Source organism: Myxine glutinosa, unplaced genomic scaffold (assembly GCF_964187855.1).
Source record: "Myxine glutinosa unplaced genomic scaffold, kmMyxGlut1.1 SCAFFOLD_2627, whole genome shotgun sequence".
In the NCBI taxonomy this organism is placed as follows: domain Eukaryota; kingdom Metazoa; phylum Chordata; class Myxini; order Myxiniformes; family Myxinidae; genus Myxine; species Myxine glutinosa.
In genome coordinates, this window is record NW_027618721.1 from 16,267 (window position 1) to 35,692 (window position 19,426).

General features: G+C 45.3%; 1 protein-coding gene across 1 annotated transcript in view; it reads left to right on the forward strand.

Annotated features, from left to right (window-relative positions):
* The first annotated feature begins 884 nt into the window (after positions 1 to 884).
* The window catches only part of LOC144889324 (uncharacterized), a 45,310-nt gene continuing 26,768 nt past the window's right edge, over positions 885 to 19,426 (forward strand). The window contains exons 1-6 of the mRNA XM_078769469.1: positions 885 to 1,007; positions 1,179 to 1,381; positions 1,462 to 1,521; positions 2,127 to 2,192; positions 2,298 to 2,363; positions 3,443 to 3,511. Of these exons, the coding sequence (XP_078625595.1) occupies positions 1,374 to 1,381; positions 1,462 to 1,521; positions 2,127 to 2,192; positions 2,298 to 2,363; positions 3,443 to 3,511 (269 nt within the window). The 5' untranslated portion in view covers positions 885 to 1,007; positions 1,179 to 1,373. The remainder of the gene's footprint in view (positions 1,008 to 1,178; positions 1,382 to 1,461; positions 1,522 to 2,126; positions 2,193 to 2,297; positions 2,364 to 3,442; positions 3,512 to 19,426) is intronic.

Genomic DNA, 19,426 nt, shown 5'->3' on the forward strand with positions numbered 1-19,426 from the left:
AACAGGTCTTTATCTACCAATACCCGCTCTGGTTCCATTACACGAGCCTCCAATATTTCCCCCACCTCTTGCTCCAAACCACCGCCCTGGTGCTGCAACAGTCCAAATTCCTCAACTTGTTGTTGCATTACGCCATGCGCCAATGCGCCATGCACCATTACGCCATGCGCCAGTCAACACGCCACTTTGGAATCCACACAGGTCCGACAGTCTTCCAGGTCCTAATTTAACAAACATTCTTTCTCCTGTGTTCCCCAATTTTATCGTCCAAATTCTCCCCCATTCGGATAGCCTGGGTGCAGGTAGGTATGCTGTAGCCCTTTTCGATTTTTAAAACAATTTCCTCTCGTTTTGCTTCAGATTCCAATGCTAATCCCTTTTCCATTTCCCTAATTTGCATGTTCACTTTTGTCTCGAATTCCTGCAGTCTGTCCTTAATCTAGTTTTCCAATTCTTCCTTCAATCCATTAATTTGTTCTTCTATTCCATTAATCCGTTCACCCAGTTCTTGTGTTATTTCCCCAATTTTTTTCTTCCAATTGTTCGTTCATTTCCCTTACTGCATTCCTTTGTTCATCCATTTGTTCATTTATTCCCTCAATTTTTCCCTCCAACCAATGACTCATTCCCTTCATTTGTTCACGATTGCCGTTTATATCTTCCTTCAATCCCTTCATATCGTCACTCATTCCCATTAATAATTTGAACATGGCCTGGAAAGTCATCGCACCTGTTCCTGGCGTCCCAGGCCGGGAGGAGGGTGGACTAACGCTCAGGACGTGGGAGGCTCCAATCCTACCCTCGTACAACTCTACCCCCGGCCCGCTCGATTGTAACGATTGTTTGGGATTCAGTCAAAATATATTTGTTTTACTTATTTGCAGATGTCACGTGACAAGACTCACTTCAATGTGGAAAACAGTCCACCAACCTTTGCAAGGGAAACATTGGTTGCCCTTCTGGCTGCGATGCTTCGGGAGGATCCAATGGGGAGGATCACTATGACGGTGAGGGATTGATGAAGTTTTCATCTGCAGTATTTCATTTGCATGAACAAGAATGTTCACACATGCTCGGGTTACTGACCTGTTGTTGTGGATAAAAATGCAATTGCTCACCAGTGAAGGTGTTTCCTGATCGTGTTCATCTTTGATTCCAACACATCCATTGCTTTGCAGGAGATTGTGAACCACACCTGGTTCAAGGAAAATCACCCTATGAAATAGTTCCTTTTGTTCTGTTTTTACATCTTCCATGGTTATTGTTTCTCTGCAACATGGAGTCTCATGGAAGAGCATGGTGAAAGAGAGCGTGAACTGATAATAGGGCTGCAGGGCAAGTCTTGAACAAAATAAACATGAACTTCCGCTTCCATGTCGAGGTGTGTAATTTTCCCACATATATCTATTTTATTATTTAATCCTGTTCATCAAGCTAACATTTCAATCTTTTTTAACCTAGGCAAAAGTTTACCACACATGACAAGAAGAACAAGTGTTGTGTTGACAATGCACAAGACGTGTAAGTAAGAGAAAGTATTCCTTTGGGTACATGGGTTCGAATCCAGGTGTCAGGAAATATTGGTTTGAGAATTTGTGCTTGAAAATGGCACAGTTCAAGTGCAGGTGTCGGTAAATTCGAGTTTGGAAATGAGGTTCGAATACGGAGAGTAAAAATGAAGGTTTGGGAATGAGGATTGAAGTTAAATGAAGGTTTGGTAAGAGGATTGAAGGAAAATGAAGGATTGGGAATGTGGAAGAGAACAATGGGGAAGGTTCAAACCACAATCACAACGTATCTCCCTTTCCCCTGGTCCGAGGGTGGGTAATCTTACGAAGAAATCACTGTGGAAATATCTGAAATCCAGGGTTATGTTATGTGTTGGATGTAACTCTGCGGGGTCTTTTCCAAATCTGAAACACATCGATTGCATATTCACTCGTCCGTCCACCTGTCTTGACCAAATCATGTTTTCTTTTAAACACCTTTGCCCACATTGTTTTAGTTTACGTGATGTTTACGGGAGGGGACATTATTTTGTAAGTTGTTGAAATGGAGAATGTATATGATATCCAATTTGGCACATTTTTACTCATTTGTGAATGAAGAGTTCTGTTCTTTTGCAGAGAACTAAAGATGAACAGGTCTTTACCATCGAAGACAAAAAACATCAGTTGTTGGAAGCGTCTGAGGTAAATAATTTGATTTTCCTCCTCTTGACTTTTTTAACTTGTTTTTGGATGTATCCATCGCAACAAATGCACAATAAACTATCGTTTCAATTATTTTCAACCTAGGCATAAGTGCTGCAGACGTGATAAGAAGAAGAACAAGAAACCTTGTGGCTTTCCTGTACATAACATGTGAGTAAGAGAAAATATCCCTTTGGAATGTCGTGACATTAACCGTACCACCGATATAAATGGTATTTCCGAAAGGAAATGAAGCTCAACCTGTCATATCTCGATCACATTTTGCTCCTTAAATATTTCCTCTACCATTGGTTGGAGGTTTCTGGGCTGAAGGATTACTTTGAGGTGCTTGCACTGAGGTGTTTAGCCTGGGTTGGAATCTTTCTCAGATATTAACGGCCATCCTGATGTTTTGCATGAAGGGTGAGGCATCAATATGTGTATCGTCCCACTAAAGGAGATGAAGTTGGAGGACCATCTGCCGACCGACCGAACAATTCGCATTTCCACCCTTTCCAGCCTTCGTTGCTGCTCTACGTTCATTACCAATGTCTCACTCCCATAAATCATAACACTTCTCACACCTGCAGAATACACCTTTCCCCTCAGCTTCAACGACACTCCCCTCTTCGTCAGCACGCCACTTAGTTCCCGAAACTTCTTCTATGCACATCTCACTCTGGCAACCATTGCCGAGTCTGATCCACCTTCTCCATTCAGCATGTCTCCGAGGAAACAAAATGTTTTCACACCTTCCAGCTTCACGCCATCTCCAAGATCCCACTCAATATTTCCTCCATCTGCAGCTCCCTCTGTGCACTCCTTACACTTGAATGTAGCTACCACACTGTTTAATGACCCTCTCAGACCACTACATTTTTGATGAACCCACTCAGCGCACATTGTACATTGAATGGAGTTCAATCAGACACCCTTCCTGCACACAGCACACGACCACTTCCCAGTTCTTTCCACCTCACCACATGCTTTACCACTTGCCATCACCTTCGTCTTTCCAATATTCACTTTCAGACCTTTTGTCTCCATACATTCCTTCCACTTGTTCATCTTCTCCTTCAGTCAATCCATACTTTCTGCAATCAACACCAGATCATCTGCACACAACAACTCCCACGGCAAACCCTCCTTTACGAAATGTGCATGTTTATCATGTCGTTTAAAGGTGTTTGACTTTGGATGAGTTTCTTTTGCCATACTAACTTGTGCTCCATCATCTTGTTTCCCTTCAGTGAAGTTGATCGACATCCCAACAAAAGATCCAGACAATCACCGCATTGTCCTCGCTATGGAGCATGTGGGTGAGGTTTCTGACGTCATTTTGCTGAAAATCCACTGTTTGTGTCTGTCAAGTCAACTTTTACTTTAGCAGCTAAATGATTTAGTAATAAGGCAACATGAATTATGATGTTCTGATTGTTGGACCATCTCATTCAGTTCTGACAAATCTCAGTTTCACCCTGTCACTCCAGGACGATTGTCAAAAACAACCAACTGATCTATTTTCCTGGTCAGACACAGGAAGTGGTTCGGTTTCTTGACTTTATCAGCTTCACCATCAGCCATGATGTGGATCACATATCAAAGCTGTCTTCCAAACTGAGCTGCGGTTTCCATCAGTCCCAATAATTCCTTAAACTCATTGCCTCCAAGGTGTCCGTGTTGGTCAATGGTGACCGCGTGAGAGCTTTATATTCCACAGGATCCAGGAAACCCGTTTGTGATTGTGCAACCTCTCATTTAGGGGAAGAGATGGCAGCATCACAAACTGATTTGGTTTTTGTTAAATAAGAAGCTCTCAACATTATTATCACCAGCAATGGTACCCGCACTCTGGGCAGGGCTTCAGTTGGGAGGCCCAAATGAAAAGGCAAAATATCAGAAATTGAAGGCTTTTTTATTTTAAACGATTCATATAAACATCCGTTAAATCATATCACACGCAAATCATCAAAATCTGAACAGTATCTTTAGAATTTCAATAAAAGCCATATCACTGTTCATATGGGGAAATATTATTCCATCATGTTTCAAATCGTGATCGCGATCTGTTAGCGTATACACCGCCCAAATAGCTTTGTGGAATTCTCTCATGTAGAAATTAAACGTCATTTGAACTTTGGCCGAGGTCATTATTTACTTTTAATGATGTTTGTATACGAATGATGTTTAATGATGTTTATATTGGTTTTGGGTCGTCCTTTCCGCATATTGTGAGTTGGAGAGACGGCCGTGATGGCGGGGAGGGGGTTGGAATTCTCTCAAGCAGGGATTCAACCCGTGTCCTCATAAAAGGTCCTTGTCTGTGGTCACCGAGTCCGATCGGTGCAGCGATTGGTGCAGCCGTTTGTGCGGCACCCGGGAAAACAACATCGTCACAATGAAAACATCGTCACAATGAACGTTATGCGAACGCGAATGTTATGCAGGAGTCCAAACCTGAGAATGCTGGAGACCAAAGCTGAAATTGGAAAAATTTAATAGCCTACTTTACTCCTGGGGATCCCAGGATTACCCACCCAAAATATTTTTCAATTTTCTTCTTTCATGGAGACCAAAGCTGAAATTGGAAAAATGTAATAGCCTGTTTTACTCCTGGGGATCCCAGGATTACCCACACAAAATATCGTTGCGATCGGTTCAGCTGTTTTTGCGGTACCTTCGAACGGACGGACAGACAGACAGACAGACAGACAGACGGACGGACATTTGGTGAAGTATAGTAAGATGTCATGTGATGAGGCTGAAACACATTGCCAGTTCCGCACGTGACAGAATGAGCGGCTAATCTCATTTATGCGGCCTGTCAAAAGACAGAGAGTCTTGGAAGATACTGATAAGCCTCTCCCTCCACCACTACACAAATTCCTCCAGTAATCCCCTCCTGGTTCAACTCAAAGTGCACACTTTCCACACACACTTTTTGGTTCCTCTTTTCTCCCATTTCTGCAACTGCCCTCTGGAAACAATTCAATCACATTCTCTCCTCTTATTGCAGGTGGTGCACCACCATCTCATGTCACCCTCCATCCTTTCCTCAATATTTTGTCTTTGCCCATGAACCATCTTATCATTCTATCCTTCACTTCCAGTGTCTTGTGTTGACCCCTCCACCTCTCTCTCTCTCTCTCTCTCTCTCTCTCTCTCGCCCCCTGCTGGCCGTTCGTGTGTTGGGCGTGGCAAGATGGCGCGTGCTCGTGCTTGTGCGTTGTAGCTCCTGGCTCGTGTTGTTTTTCATCCTCTCCCCACCAACCTTTTTACCTTTCCCTTTCCCTTGTTTTTTTTTTCCTTTTGTACTCTTGTCGTGTATGTTGACCTTTTTCCTCCCTTCCTGCTTCGTTACCACCTGTCCCTCGTTTTTTTCTCCTCCTTCGAGACAGAGAGAGGGAGAGCCAGCACGGTAAGGGTTTGTTTGAACCACGTTTTTTCCTAACGTGGTTTAAACCGTGCTTTCGTTTTTAGTTACTTAATATATATATTTTTTTCTATTCTTTTTTTTTGGGATTATACAAATCTATTTGCTTTCACTTCGTTTCTCCTTTGACGATATGGCTAATAGGAGTAGCCAAAGGCCTGCCGATCGTGTTACCGATGAGGGTTTATCGCGTAAGCACGGGCTGTGCCTTGTCCCGCCGGAGGGAGTTGAAATGGATGACATTTTGCTCGCGATTGGGGATTTGATCGACGTGAGTAACATTCGTGCCGCGTCTCGTATGAATCACAAAATTGTGGTTTTTGTTTCGCAAATAAGTCTGGCCGATATTGTTGTGCAGAATGGTTTGACCTTGGGAAACGATCTGTTTGTTCCTGTGTCGTCGATGGACACGCCGGCAGTTAAAGTCATTCTGAGCAATGTTCCGCCTTTTCTAGGTAACGAGGAAATCCTACACAAGCTCGGTGAGTTTGGTACTGTCGTCTCTCGAATCATTAGGGTTCCTCTACGTACGAGAAACGGCAGGTTGAAGCACGTACAATCATTTCGACGTTTTTGTTTTGTTGTTCTAAAAGACGCAGCGAAGCAGTTGAACACCTCCCACACCTTTAAAGTAGGCGAGCATGAATATAGAATCTTCATGGCGACCGAGACCTTGATCTGCTACGGATGTGGAGCACACGGACACACTAAGCAGTATTGCCCAGACGCCAAGAAGACGTACGCTACAGCAGCTGGGTCGGCCCCCCCTGTAACTGATGCAGTGCCCCCCGTTCATGAGCCTGGTGGAGTACAGACGTCCACACCAGAAGACCAGGGTGTGGAAAGTGGTGGCGGTGTTGCTGAGGTTAGTGCAGCAGGGGTGCACCCAGTCGATGTGGACAAGAGGCTGCAACCTCAAGAGAATATGGTCTTTGAGGAGGTATTGATGAAAGGCACCGAGGCTAAGAGGAACCTAAAACGCACCTTTTTGAGCGCCGAGGTGGAAGACAAAGGTAGCAAAGTGATACTCGTACAAACAAACAGTATCTCAGACTATCCTGATGATTCTCGGCAAGCTGGGCAGGGTGGTGACGAAACAGAGGAGAGTAGGACTTCACCCCTTGCTCTTGTTGAAGAAAATCAATGCAGCAGTATTGGTTGTGATGATGGCACCACTGTCCCTTGTGACAACGAGCAGTCCCAGGGCCTGAGTGACAACGGTTGTTGCTCACATCCAGTTGAAACGACCAAGGATGATGGTCCAAGCAGACCTATAATAGGCAGCAGTGGTGGCACAGATGTGCCCCTTGTGATGCAACAAGAAGACTGCAGTGGTGATGACACAGAAGGTGTGCCTGCTCCTGACACACAACAAAGGAGTTTCAACGTTGATGTGGTTAGGGAGCTGGATGAGGAAGCTCAAAGCCTTGTGTCTGTGAATGATCATCAGGGAGAAGAACAGATGGAAGCAACAAAGGAAAACGTCATCAGTTTCCTAAACGAGACGTTTAGGCAACGCTACGTTGTGATCAAAGACCATTTTCCCGATGTGAAAACTTTCATCAGGGCTGCAAGACCCCTCCTGCAAAGAAATGACCCAATGGAAATCTCGGAGGCCCAATTTCAGCGTCTTCGGAAAGCGGTCACAAAGGCGAATAAGGAATTGCAGGCGGAGGGTGAGTTACCTTTGTAAATGGCTTTGCGAAAGATATGTATCGCATCCCTGAATATCAATGGGGGTTGTACCCCCTTACGAAAAATTCAGACAATTCAGGCGATGGAGAGGGTGAAAGCCGACATCATCCTGATACAGGAGACTCATGCTACGAACACCCTGGTTGCTGAATGGGGAAAACTTTATCGAGGGCAGTGGTGGCTGAGTGGGTTTACCACACCCAAAGCTGGTGTTGCCATCGCCTTGAGTGATAGAATCCCTGCTCGGAAGATTGTCTTTAAGGAAATTTATAAGGGACATCTGATAGCGGTGGATTTCTATTGCAACACGCAAAGGATCATCATTGTGAACGTATATGCACCGAGTGAGCCCATGGAAAGAAGAGTGTTCTTTTCCACTCTGCATGACTTTGTAAAAGGACTGGATACAACCGCTTTCATCTGTGTTGCTGGTGATTTCAATTGCACTATCAATCCTTCCGTAGACAGGACCGGTCATGAACCCCATCCAGCTTCTATGAGGATTTTGGAGAACATCATCAAAAATCAGCATTTGAAAGATGTTTGGAGGTTGCAACACCCAACTTCACGGTGCTATACGTGGTGCAGATGCCATGATGGGAGGATATCAATGGCAAGGCTAGACAGATTCTACGTGAATAAGCCAATGCTAAATGTGATGGCCACAACCCAGATACTCCCAACTGGTTTCACAGACCATTACCTGGTTTCAATGGGTTTTAATTTGCCTCTGACCTCAGGGGGTAGTGCGTACTGGTCACTTAATACCCACCTGCTGAATGATATGAGATTCAAAGAGGCTTTTCGAGCCGTGTGGGAAAGAATTCGGTCCTCCAAATTTGAACATGCTAACCTTCGACTGTGGTGGGACCTCGCAAAGGGTCAGGTCAAATCGTTCTGTCAACAATATAGTCTTTATGCCACTAAATTGAAAAATCGCTCGATTGATTCATTAAAGGCTGAAATTGCAGCCCTGGAGGAAAACATTAATACGGCTGGGAAAGACACTACAGGTGACCGGCTGCTATGGACTAAAAAGGCAATGTTGACTGAACTGGTACGGCAGCGAGCAATGGGCACCCTGGTACGCATGAGAATGAGTTATTTAACGTTGGATATGCCAAATAAGGCCTTGTTTGGTTTGGAGAACTCTGTTAAAAAATCACAACAGATTCATGGGCTACGTGCTGCTAATGGGCCAATAGTGACCTCCCAACAGGAGATTAAGTCTGTTTCGAAGGGTTTTTATACAAACTTGTACTCCCCCCAGAGCATAAGTAATGAGACCTTGCAGGAGCTGACTACCGGGCTTCCAAGACTTGAGGAAGACCAGCAACGCACATTGAACATGTCAGTTTCGGCTGCTGAACTTGAAACTGCTATGCGGAGCTTGAAGGATGGTAAAGCCTCTGGGATTGATGGTTTGCCCGGAGAGTTCTATAAGACTTTTTGGAAACTTGTGGGACCTGACCTGCTTGAGGTATTTGATGAATGCCTTCATGTTGGAGAGCTTCCCCTGTCCTGCAGAAGAGCAGTCATTTGCCTGTTGCCAAAGGCTGGGGACACTCAACTAGTCGAGAACTGGCGGCCTGTCTCATTGCTGTGTGCGGATTACAAGCTTTTGTCAAAGGCCTTAGCAAACCGTTTGGGAACTGTGATCAGCTCTATTGTGCACCCTGACCAGACCTACTGTGTACCAGGAAGGTCAATTTATGACAATATTTTTCTGATAAGGGATATTATTTCTTGTAATAAGTACTTGCGTGCCAGTTTTGGGTTGTTGTTTCTTGACCAAACAAAGGCTTTTGATCGTGTTGATCATACATATTTGTTTTCTGTTCTGGAGCGGATGGGTTTTGGCGAAACTTTCATTTCCTATGTCAAGCTGTTATACACTAACACCTTCTGCATAATGAAAGTAAACAACAGTTTATGTCCCCCTTTTCCTTTCCGTCGGGGTATCCGTCAAGGGTGTCCCCTTTCTGGACTTCTGTATATAATTGCCCTTGAACCACTCTTAGCATCCATCAGGCAGCGAATAACTCAGGATGTGGGAGCCGTTTTTGGTTCAAGATTTGTGGTCACAGCTTATGCTGATGATGTATGTGTTCTGATTAAGGGCCCAAGTAGTGTTGCTGCGGTGCAGCGTTGCTTTAAAGACTACTCTGCGGCCTCTTCCGCCGAAGTAAATTGGGGCAAGAGTGTAGCCTTATGGTGCGGTTCAGATAACCTTTCTTTAACACTGCCACCGTCACTCCCACATAATTTAGAGTGGAAAACAGATGGAGTCAAATATCTTGGTGTCTATCTTGGCAACCAGGAAGTAGAAACGAAGAACTGGGAAGGAATGATTGAACAAATTACACACCGGTTGAAACGATGGGAAGGACTGCTGCGATCTCTTTCTTATAAAGGCCGCTCTCTTGTTATAAATAACTTGATAGCAGCAAGATTATGGCATAAACTAATTGCCTTGCAGCCACCCAAGGAGTTGATACCAGCCATCCAGCGGGTCTTGGTTAATTTCTTTTGGAATGGATACCACTGGCTTCGGCCGCAAATACTGTACCATCCTCGGAAGGAGGGTGGACATGGAATTGTGGAGGTGTCCACCCGGCTTATGGCTTTTCGCCTACAGTCTGTGCAACGTCTGTTGTATGCTGAAGAGCTGCCCTGGCGCTCATTTGCGTTTTTCTTGTTGCAACAAGCGGGAGGCCTGTGTTATGATAGGCACTTGTTCCTGGTGAACCTTGACCGTGTCAGCTTAGTTTCAATCCCAACTTTTTATCAGGGTTTGCTGAGAGTTTGGAAAGGTTTTGGGGTTCATCGTTGCCTTGAGGCTTATAATTGCCGGATGTTTATCCAAGAGCCTATTTTCTATAACGGGTTTTTTCCATGCATTCCTCATAGTCCGACTTTGATTAGGAAATTTACTCAAGGAGGAATTGGCAAAGTTTGTGACCTGAGGGATACATCTGGGACAAAATGGATGTCTGCTGGCAGGGTGGCGGCCATTCTTGGTTTAAGATCCGTGCGTATTGTCAGCCAAATTATACGCATCGTCAAGAGGAAGTTTAAGGAGTTAAATATTGGCTGGGAAGGTATAAACAATGTCGAGGATGTTCGGCTGTCTTTCCCTGAAATTAAGGTGCTCCCAGCTCTCCAGTCGAATGGTGAACTTGTATCTCATTTTCACTTGGTAACAAAGGCGGGTATTCACAAGCTCCTTCGAGAAAACCAAGCATCATCCTTCTCCGGAGTGGCGCGAGTGGCCTTGTGGTCCGAAAGGTTAGGGCCAGGGTCTCCTGCCACGCCACTGTGGCCTAATATGTACAAATTACCTATTTACGGGTTCCTCGCAGATATCCAGTGGAGACTAGCACATTGGGCTCTCCCTACGAACACCTTTGTTCATCACCTTGACAGCTCAGTGCCAGTAGCATGCCCCTTCTGTGTACAGAAGGAGGATCTCTTTCATGCCTATGTGAAATGCGAAAGACTAATACCTCTTTTCTTGATTCTCACACACCTTTTTGATCAGTTGTCTTTTCCTTTTACTTCACATTCTTTTATTTTTGGTGTATCTTTCAGACCCCCCTGCAAGGACTCTGGTGTCCTCCTAAACTTCTTAGCTGCTGTAGCAAAATATTCAATATATAAATCGAGGAAAATTAAAATTGATAATGGGCATGGGTTTGATGTTGTTCCTATGTTTAAAGGGCTGGTGTCTGCAAGAATAAGGTTAGAGTTTGATTATTATGTGGCGAATGAAAATGTCAAACTCTTTGAATGCAAATGGTGTATTAATGAAGCTTTATGTGTTGTGAATGAATCGAATTTGTACTTTTCTTTTTAACATTAAGAACTGTTGTTTTTTTCTATTTTTTTCTCTCCTGTAAAAATGTAACTTGACCTGGTGTGTTTTTTTGTGAAATAAATGGTGTTGCAAATTCAAATTCTCTTTCTCTCTTTCTCTCTTTCTCACTTTCTCTCTTTCTCTCTTTCTCTCTTTCTCTCTTTCTCTATCTCTTTCTCTTTCTCTTTCTCTTTCTCTATCTCTATCTCTCTCACCCACCCCTCTTCCTGGTCATTCGTTCCCCTACTTGTGTCCAGCTGTAGCCCTCTATCACCTTGCTCTTCAATGACCTTTGAATTTGCAAGCAAATTTTTATCTTTATCATTTTGTGTTTATTTTATCAATGAAACATTCAAATCTTCAAAAACAAAAGAACTTTTCCTCTACTCCTGTTTTCTCAAAAATGCAGATGCAAAAATCTTTGCTCTCTGCAGACCTGGATAAAACCACAAACCAGTCAAACAAGTGGAACATGTCTTTCAATCCTGACAAATCTCACACTCTCACTTTGTCTCTCCAAAAAGACTGTCTGGACAATCCTCCCTTCTACTTTCTCACCAATCCTCTCAAAAAGTTCTGTCACTCAAGCGTTTTGGTCTCACTATCTGCCATGATCTTTCCTGGGAAGACCACATTTCCAAGCTGGTCTCCAAAGCCAGTCACCGACTGGGCATCCTCCGTCGTGAGGTCCTTTTTTGGCACATCTGAGCTCCTCACCACTTACAAAGCTTTCATCCGCAGCTCAATGGAATACTGCTCTCCCCTCTGGGCTGGTCCTCCTGCCTCACACCTAGCTCGGCTTCACGCTGTTGAATCCAAAGGTTTCAGAATTATTGGTATCTCCTGCAATTAAGCTGATTCTGATGTCCTATCACTCGCTCACCGCAGGCAGGTTGGTGGTCTTTCTGTCTTCTGTCGACTCCTCTGCGGCTCTCCCTGGTCTGTCTGTGCTCTAACCCCCCCACCCCCCCCCCCCAAATATTCCTGCAGGATACACAAGATCTGCCAGCAACCCTCTTCTGGTGAAACTGCCAAAATAAAGACTCTGCTCACCTTCACTCTTTCATTCCTCTTTTCTCTCACCTCTGGAACAAACTCCTACACTATTCAAACCCACTTCTCCCTCCAGGTGTTCAAAACAGCTGTTCACCACGATCTCTTATCTTACACCATCCAAAACCTTGATGTTTTCTACCCCCGATAAAATAGTGTGTCAGAGATTACAGAAGAGTTACAAGAAAGGGAAGGATGAGGAGGACGAAAGGTTTGATGGTGATGGGATGAGGCACAGTGAGGGGTTGTTTGAGGGGGGGCAGAGGAAAGTAGAAGGTTGGGGGAGGTGGAGGTTTGAGATAGAAGGGAGACGAAGTGGGGAGGAGGCAGCTTTGAGAAGGAGGTGGGAGGAGGGAGAATTTGGGAGGGATGGTTGGGGGGAGATTTGAAGGGGAGGGGTTGGGGGAGAGAGTTGAACGGGAGGGGCAAGGGGGGAGTTTAGGAGGGGAAGGGCAAGTGGGGAGTTTAGGAGGGGAGGGGCAAGGGGGAAGTTTAGGAGGGGAGGGGCAAGGGGGGAGATTTGGAGGGGAGGGGCAAGGGGGGAGATTTGGAGGGGAGGGGCAAGGGGGGAGATTTGGAGGAGAGGGGCAAGGGGGGAGTTTAGGAGGGGAGGGGCAAGGGGGGAGTTTAGGAGGGGAGGGGCAAGTGGGGAGTTTAGGAGGGGAGGGGCAAGGGGGGAGTTTAAGAGGGGAGGGGCAAGTGGGGAGATTTGGAGGGGAGGGGCAAGGGGGGAGTTTAGAAAGTGGATGATTAATGAAAGATGAACATTTATAACAAATTGGGTTTGTTGTGATTTTCAAGTTAGCGATCCGTTTAAGAACGATGGAGGAAGGGTGGAATGAATGAGAATTTAGAGCATGGAGTGATTTGGAATCATAAGAGATTGAATATTTTTTTGAAATGGAATGAGTTGAAGAGGAAATTGAAAGGAGCCTTTTAAATAGTAAGAAAAACAGCGTGTTGTAATATACGACTGAATAAAACATTCCAGGGGAAAGTTTAAACATATTTAAACACAACCGTGAAGAACAATCTTATATTCACAAAAATACCAATTAGTCAGGTTCACTATGTTTTTTCATTCAAAATCATGGTAGATTAGCAAACCTATACATTTTTGGAAACGTTATTGCATGGAAAATCTGAAAATCAATGTTTACATTTGCCAATTCCGACCAATTCGATTCGACCAATTCGACCAATCCCATTCGACCAATTCGACCCATTCGACCAATCGCTTCGATCGACCATTCGACCAATTCGATCGATTCGATTCGATTCATCGAATTCGATTCGATCGACCATTCGACCAATTCGATTTGCCAATCAATTTGACCGACCTTTGCTTGTGTGGAACGGACTGTGAAAACGATGCGGACTATATTGTCGGATACGACACACAGGACAGTGATGACGAACTCTAAATGGCATATTCTGTAATCGTGTATGTTTGATGCCATTGACTGCCTGTGTATATTTTGTCATTGACTGCCTGTGTAGATGTGAAGTTATACTGACTGCATGTGTATATATGATTTTGCTGACTGCCTGTGTATGTTTGGTGATATTAATTATTGTGACACATTTTGATGTTATTAACTGCCTGTACAAAATGATAACATGTATTTGATTATGCAACTTATCGCAAATATAAAGACAGTATTTTGCAATTCAAAACCTTTGATTCGTGTCTTACCATTCCCCATAGCACTAATTTGATACTTTCATTGGATTCCTTGTCCCTGAAAATATAGGTTTAGTATATTTTTAAAAGTTTTTAGGGTAATTAGAGGCAGAAATAGAACAAAATATGTATTTTACAGTGGCCATTTTGAAAATCCAAAATGGCCGCCATACAGGTATCTCTCCAAATGTAAACATTGATTTTTTGTTTCCTTATGCTATAACCTTTCCAAAAATGTATAGGTTTGCTAATCTACCATGATTTTGAACGAAATATAATTTATTGACATAGTGAACCTGACTAAATGGGGAGAGGGAGCCTAGAGGGACGACCACGAGTCACTTGAACAGGGCAAAACGTGGAAGGCAAGGGGAAATTTGGGGGCGGGGCGAGACAGCGCACGTGGGCAGAGGCAAAAGCACACGATGGGACAAAAGCACACGAGGAGAAAGGGAAATAAAAGTTTTTTTTTGTTTGTTTTTTTTTTTTTTTTTGGGGGGGGGGGGGGGGTGTGAGGTTACAACGTTAGACAAATAGTAGATGTTCGGTGAAGTTTGTGGGAGAAGGGAAAAATCAAAAAACCTAGCAAAACCAGCGAAGGAAGAAACAAACTTCGACGGGAGAAGCCTGAGGCTGCAAGGCCTCACACGCCACGCGGCAAACAAACGATTAATTTATGATAAACACCGAGAAACATCCAAGGGACACACTAAGTTCACATGCCGAAAGATAAAATACAGTGACGACAAAATACAATTGTGAACAGACTTAACTTTGAAAACGTGGAGACCGTGTGGAGCTTCGAAAATTCGTGACGTCGTCTCCAACCAGCTTTGCTGTCATTTTTTTTTTTTTTTTGGTTTATTGTTGTTTATAACTCATGTATTTGTTGTTTACTAATTGTGCTTCCACTTGTCTCATTATACTCACCAAGTGGGTAATAGTCTTCTTTACAGGACCAAGTAAAATCTTGTAGGTCTTCCAAGTTTTTTTTTTTTTTTTTTCTTTATTTATTTATTAGTTTATTTCCAAGTTTCTTCCACTTCCGCTTCCGGTCCGGTCTGGAGAGGACGCTGGCGTTACTTGTTCGCCGCTTCTCCGACTGGGCCATTGTACATAGTTTGCTTTTCTGGTGGTCGTGGCGGATTTTTGACCGTTGGGTCTGCCCTCTGCTCGGTCCCGGCTCTGCTCCTGGCTTCGCCTGCCCGGCTCCTCCACTGTTTCCTCAGGCCCGCTCCCGTTGTTTGCGGCGGTGGCTGTTTGCCGCTGTGGTCTTGATTAGCGGCTGCAGTCGTTTGCCGCTGCGTTTGCCGCTTTGCCTCCTCGACCTTGGCCTCGTACTCGTCCCTTCGCTCCTGCCTGGCATGGCTCTGAGGTACTCCGCCGCAAGGCTTCTTCTGCTCAATACCCGCTCCACCCCATCATGCATCTCTGCCATCAAATCAAATGGACTCCTCCGACGACCCAGGTACATTCACCGTGGCTCCGGTCGTAAGTTTGTTTATTTGCAATCAGGTCACTCCATCCCCGTCCTCTGGTCGGCTCAGCGCACTCTCACTCTTCGTCCCAGCGCACCTGGTCACAGCAACGCACACGATCGCACCTCCTGCCTACGAACCCTGGCTAAATCACCTGAATTCATCCCTGCTGTTCAAAACAACATCAAGCTCACCCTGTTCAACACCCGGTCCCTCAACAACAAATGCCTCATCCTGAACGAATACATCCTGGATAACAAACTGGACTTTCTCTGTCTCACCGAAACCTGGCAACAACCTCTGGACTACTACACACTTAACCTCACCACACCCAATGGATATTCCTACGTCAATAAACCACGCTCGGAGGGCCGAGGTGGTGGAATTGCCGTTATCCACCGTCAAGACATCAAGACCAACCTCATCTCCATCTCATCTGCTCCATCATTTGAACACCTGGCTTTAAAACTCTCTGGTCGCACGCAGTCAGTCATGGCTGTCGTCTACCGCCCTCCCAAACCACACCCATCATTCCTGTCTGACTTCTCCTACTTTCTGACCCAGCTATGTTCCCTCTCCCCCTCAATCCTCCTCCTTGGTGATTTCAATATCCACATGGACTCCACTGACTCCACAATAACCACTGACTTCACTGATTTACTCACCTGCTTTAACCTCACTCAACATGTCGACTTTCCTACCCATATCCGTGGTCACATTTTGGACCTTGTCTGCTCCACTGGATTAAATTTGCACCATCTCTATGGCTCTGACCTCACCCTCTCTGACCACTTAGCCATCACTCTGACCATCAACATCCCCGCCCCAACACCAAGGCATTATCGCACAATCAACTTCCGTAAGCTAAACGCTCTTTCACCTACCTCATTCTCATCCACCCTCTCTGAAAAAATGTCCACTTCTCCCTTCATTGACCTCCACACCCCTTCTGACCTCACTGACTACTACAACCACACTCTCTCCTCCTGCCTTGACCAGCTTGCGCCTGTAAAAACCAAAACAGTTTCTTTCACCCATTCTGCTCCCTGGTTTACCCCTGAACTCCACCTGATGAAAACTCGTGCTCGCCAACTTGAAAGACTCCGCAATAAAACGGGTCTCACAGTTCACTCCCAAGCCTACACCCCACTCCTGGTACCATTTGTGAAGAATCAGCTCTTCGTTTGCAAAGAAGTCCACAAATAGCCTGAAAAATGACGCAGTTTTTTATTAAAGCCAACTTATACGGATCCGGAGGAGACCGACGTCTACAGCAAGCTACAGCAAGAACATGCCAAGTCAAGCCTTCCTGAAAACGCATTGATTCTCATTCACTTATATACGAATACGATTATCAGAAAATCTCCGAGAGAACGAAGCGACTGGCGAGAGTCCCTCCCACCGTTATCATTCGGGGGAGTCAGCCTTTCCTTATCATTTGGACCAATTGTTTCTCTGGGCTCCGAGAAAACAGAACTGTAACTCACAAAGAGAAGAGTGTATGCTTAGCCAAACAAACCCATATATTTTATGGGTTTGTGTACATGAGTAATCCAAAGCATGTTTATACAGAGTCATGCGTTGCTGAGATTAAAACAAAATATATATAGTTAACGATAGGTTCATGTCATTCTACTAGCATTACGCAAAAACAAGCGCATGTGGGCGTGGTTTTATGACCAGCCTCGAAAAAAGCACACGTATACCATTGTCCAGCATGACCTCATTTTAAACACAAACTGAAGCATGTTTATTAGAATTCAGGCGCCGCTATGATTATATAATTAATGTTTTTCAAGTTTATATCTGCAATTCGAGCACTCCGCTTGAAACTACACATTCCACGCGCGCATGAACGTCCGACATCCAGCGTCCGATATTCAGCAAAGTCGCAATGACCCACAATGCATTTGGGCACACATCCTCCGAGCAACCTCATACAGCACACCCGTGACTCGCGGCTCGCTCGGCTTTTGCCTAAAAACACAATAACTCTACTCTAACTTCCACGGAGCCGCACGGCGGAAACGCAGGTTTGTACCACCTTTTAATAAAACGAACATTGCCAGGATTCTCGGATAGACGTTTAATTTCACAACACACATGACAAAAATCCGATTTAAATTCAGAGATCGCCGATCGACCTGGCACAACCATCTTAACGCGATGACGCCACGCCGCCCCCCCCCGTCTTGGCGCGCACCCTCGTGCCTCCGCACGAATCTCAGCACTCCCTGCACGCCGCTCTATTCGCGTTCCCGGCGGGGTTTACCTCACTTGGGACATGCAGTCGGCTGTCATAACAGAGAATTGTCAATAAAGAATCTACGACTTGACATTCCTTCCTCTTGTCTCGTCGAGACAAAGTATCTTAAGAGACAACGTGCCACATCGGGCTTTATTGAAAAATAATTGTGTAATGCGGGTATTGAAAAAATAATTGTAATGCGTGTATCTCCCAAGGGCATATCGTGCACCCAAAGCGCCTCGCCTGGCGATTTGGCGAGCGTGTCGTGCGGTGCGTGCTTGGAACCTGAGGGCTCAGAACATGAAAGTCCATTAACGTTTCGGATCCACAACGAAGGTGTCTGGTCCAGATGAGGTTCTGCTCCGCCAGAGGGCCCATCACCTCCCCTGCGGAACTTGCTCCCCCCACCCTTTGCAGACCCAGTCCTTGCAGATCTTCGAAGTTAATCAACGGTCATGCCCATGAGGTCCCTCACGTGTTGCTGTTCTGGGGAATACAAAATGTCGTCAGTATCTTGTGTCTCAATTTCCTGGTCAGGGTACAGAGCGTAAAAATCCGAATCCGAATCACTTGAAGCAAAGAGATCCGCAACATGTGGATCAAAGAGATCCGAAACATTTGGATCAAAGAGATCCGAAACATTTGAAGAAAAGAGAGGGACTTCCTTTATGTCAAAGTCTCCCATGGGCGCCTGGTCGGCTTGCGGGTCTAGGATATCCACGTCGGGTCCCTCGACCGCCAGACCCAGTGTCGCAATCAGATCCATAGTTGGGTCGGAAGGGGGCGTGCAGCTGTCCGCTTGTAATACATAAGCAGCGTTAGCCAGTACACGCAAGGGGTTTATAGCACAAGTATCACAGTCATCACATACACCGTTACAGGCAGCAGCCAGTTCCCACATGGGATCCACACAAGTATCACAGTCGTCACAAAATTCAATGCAATTTTCTGGAGCGCCGGTCACGTCTGCCTTGTTGAAGGACCCGTTCAGGTCGACGGCCTCTGTGGTCAGAACCATAGTCGTTGTCGGCGGCTTTTTCACTTTCCATCCTGTAAAATACTTTCTCATACAGAGGAGGACTAGAGATTTCATTAGTGCCCCCCAAATTACTACCCCGATTATCACAGCCAGTGCGGTCAATAACCACTTCACTATGGTGCCCGTCCATCCCTGGAACCAGTCAGTGAGCCAGCTAAATGTATAAGAATTTTCGCGCGCGATCCGATCGATCGTCAGGGCGTGGCTAGTTTCCCTTAGTCTCACTATTGCGGCTGACACTCCTTCAGATGGATCGGGTATGTAAGTGCAACATTTTCCCTCTATAATTCCGCATACCCCTCCTTTCTCTGCCAAGAGCATGTCCAAAGCCACCCGATTCTGCATCACCATTGTACGCATGTGAATTACCGTGTCCAATAGTATGTCATGAGCCGTAGCGGTGTCGTTTGCCACCTTTTCTAGGGTCAAAGCCAATTTGTCTATTCGGAAACTATCCATGACTGTGCCCGCTCCTGGGAAGAAGAAACCAAACACCTTTTCCCATAGACTCCCGTGTAGTTTAGTGGTTCCATCTTCATTCATGACTGACCTCTTATTACGCCTGTCCAAGGACTTTGGGTCTAGCTCATCCAGTATCTCAACGTCAGGAAGGACTGAACCCAGATAACATGTGCCCCCCCAATTATTTGGTAAATAGGGGTAAGCCTTGTCGCCGCATATAAACATTGTCCCATGGGGTGGGACCAGGTGGGTGGATAAGCACTGGAGTCCCTTTACCACCCCATTA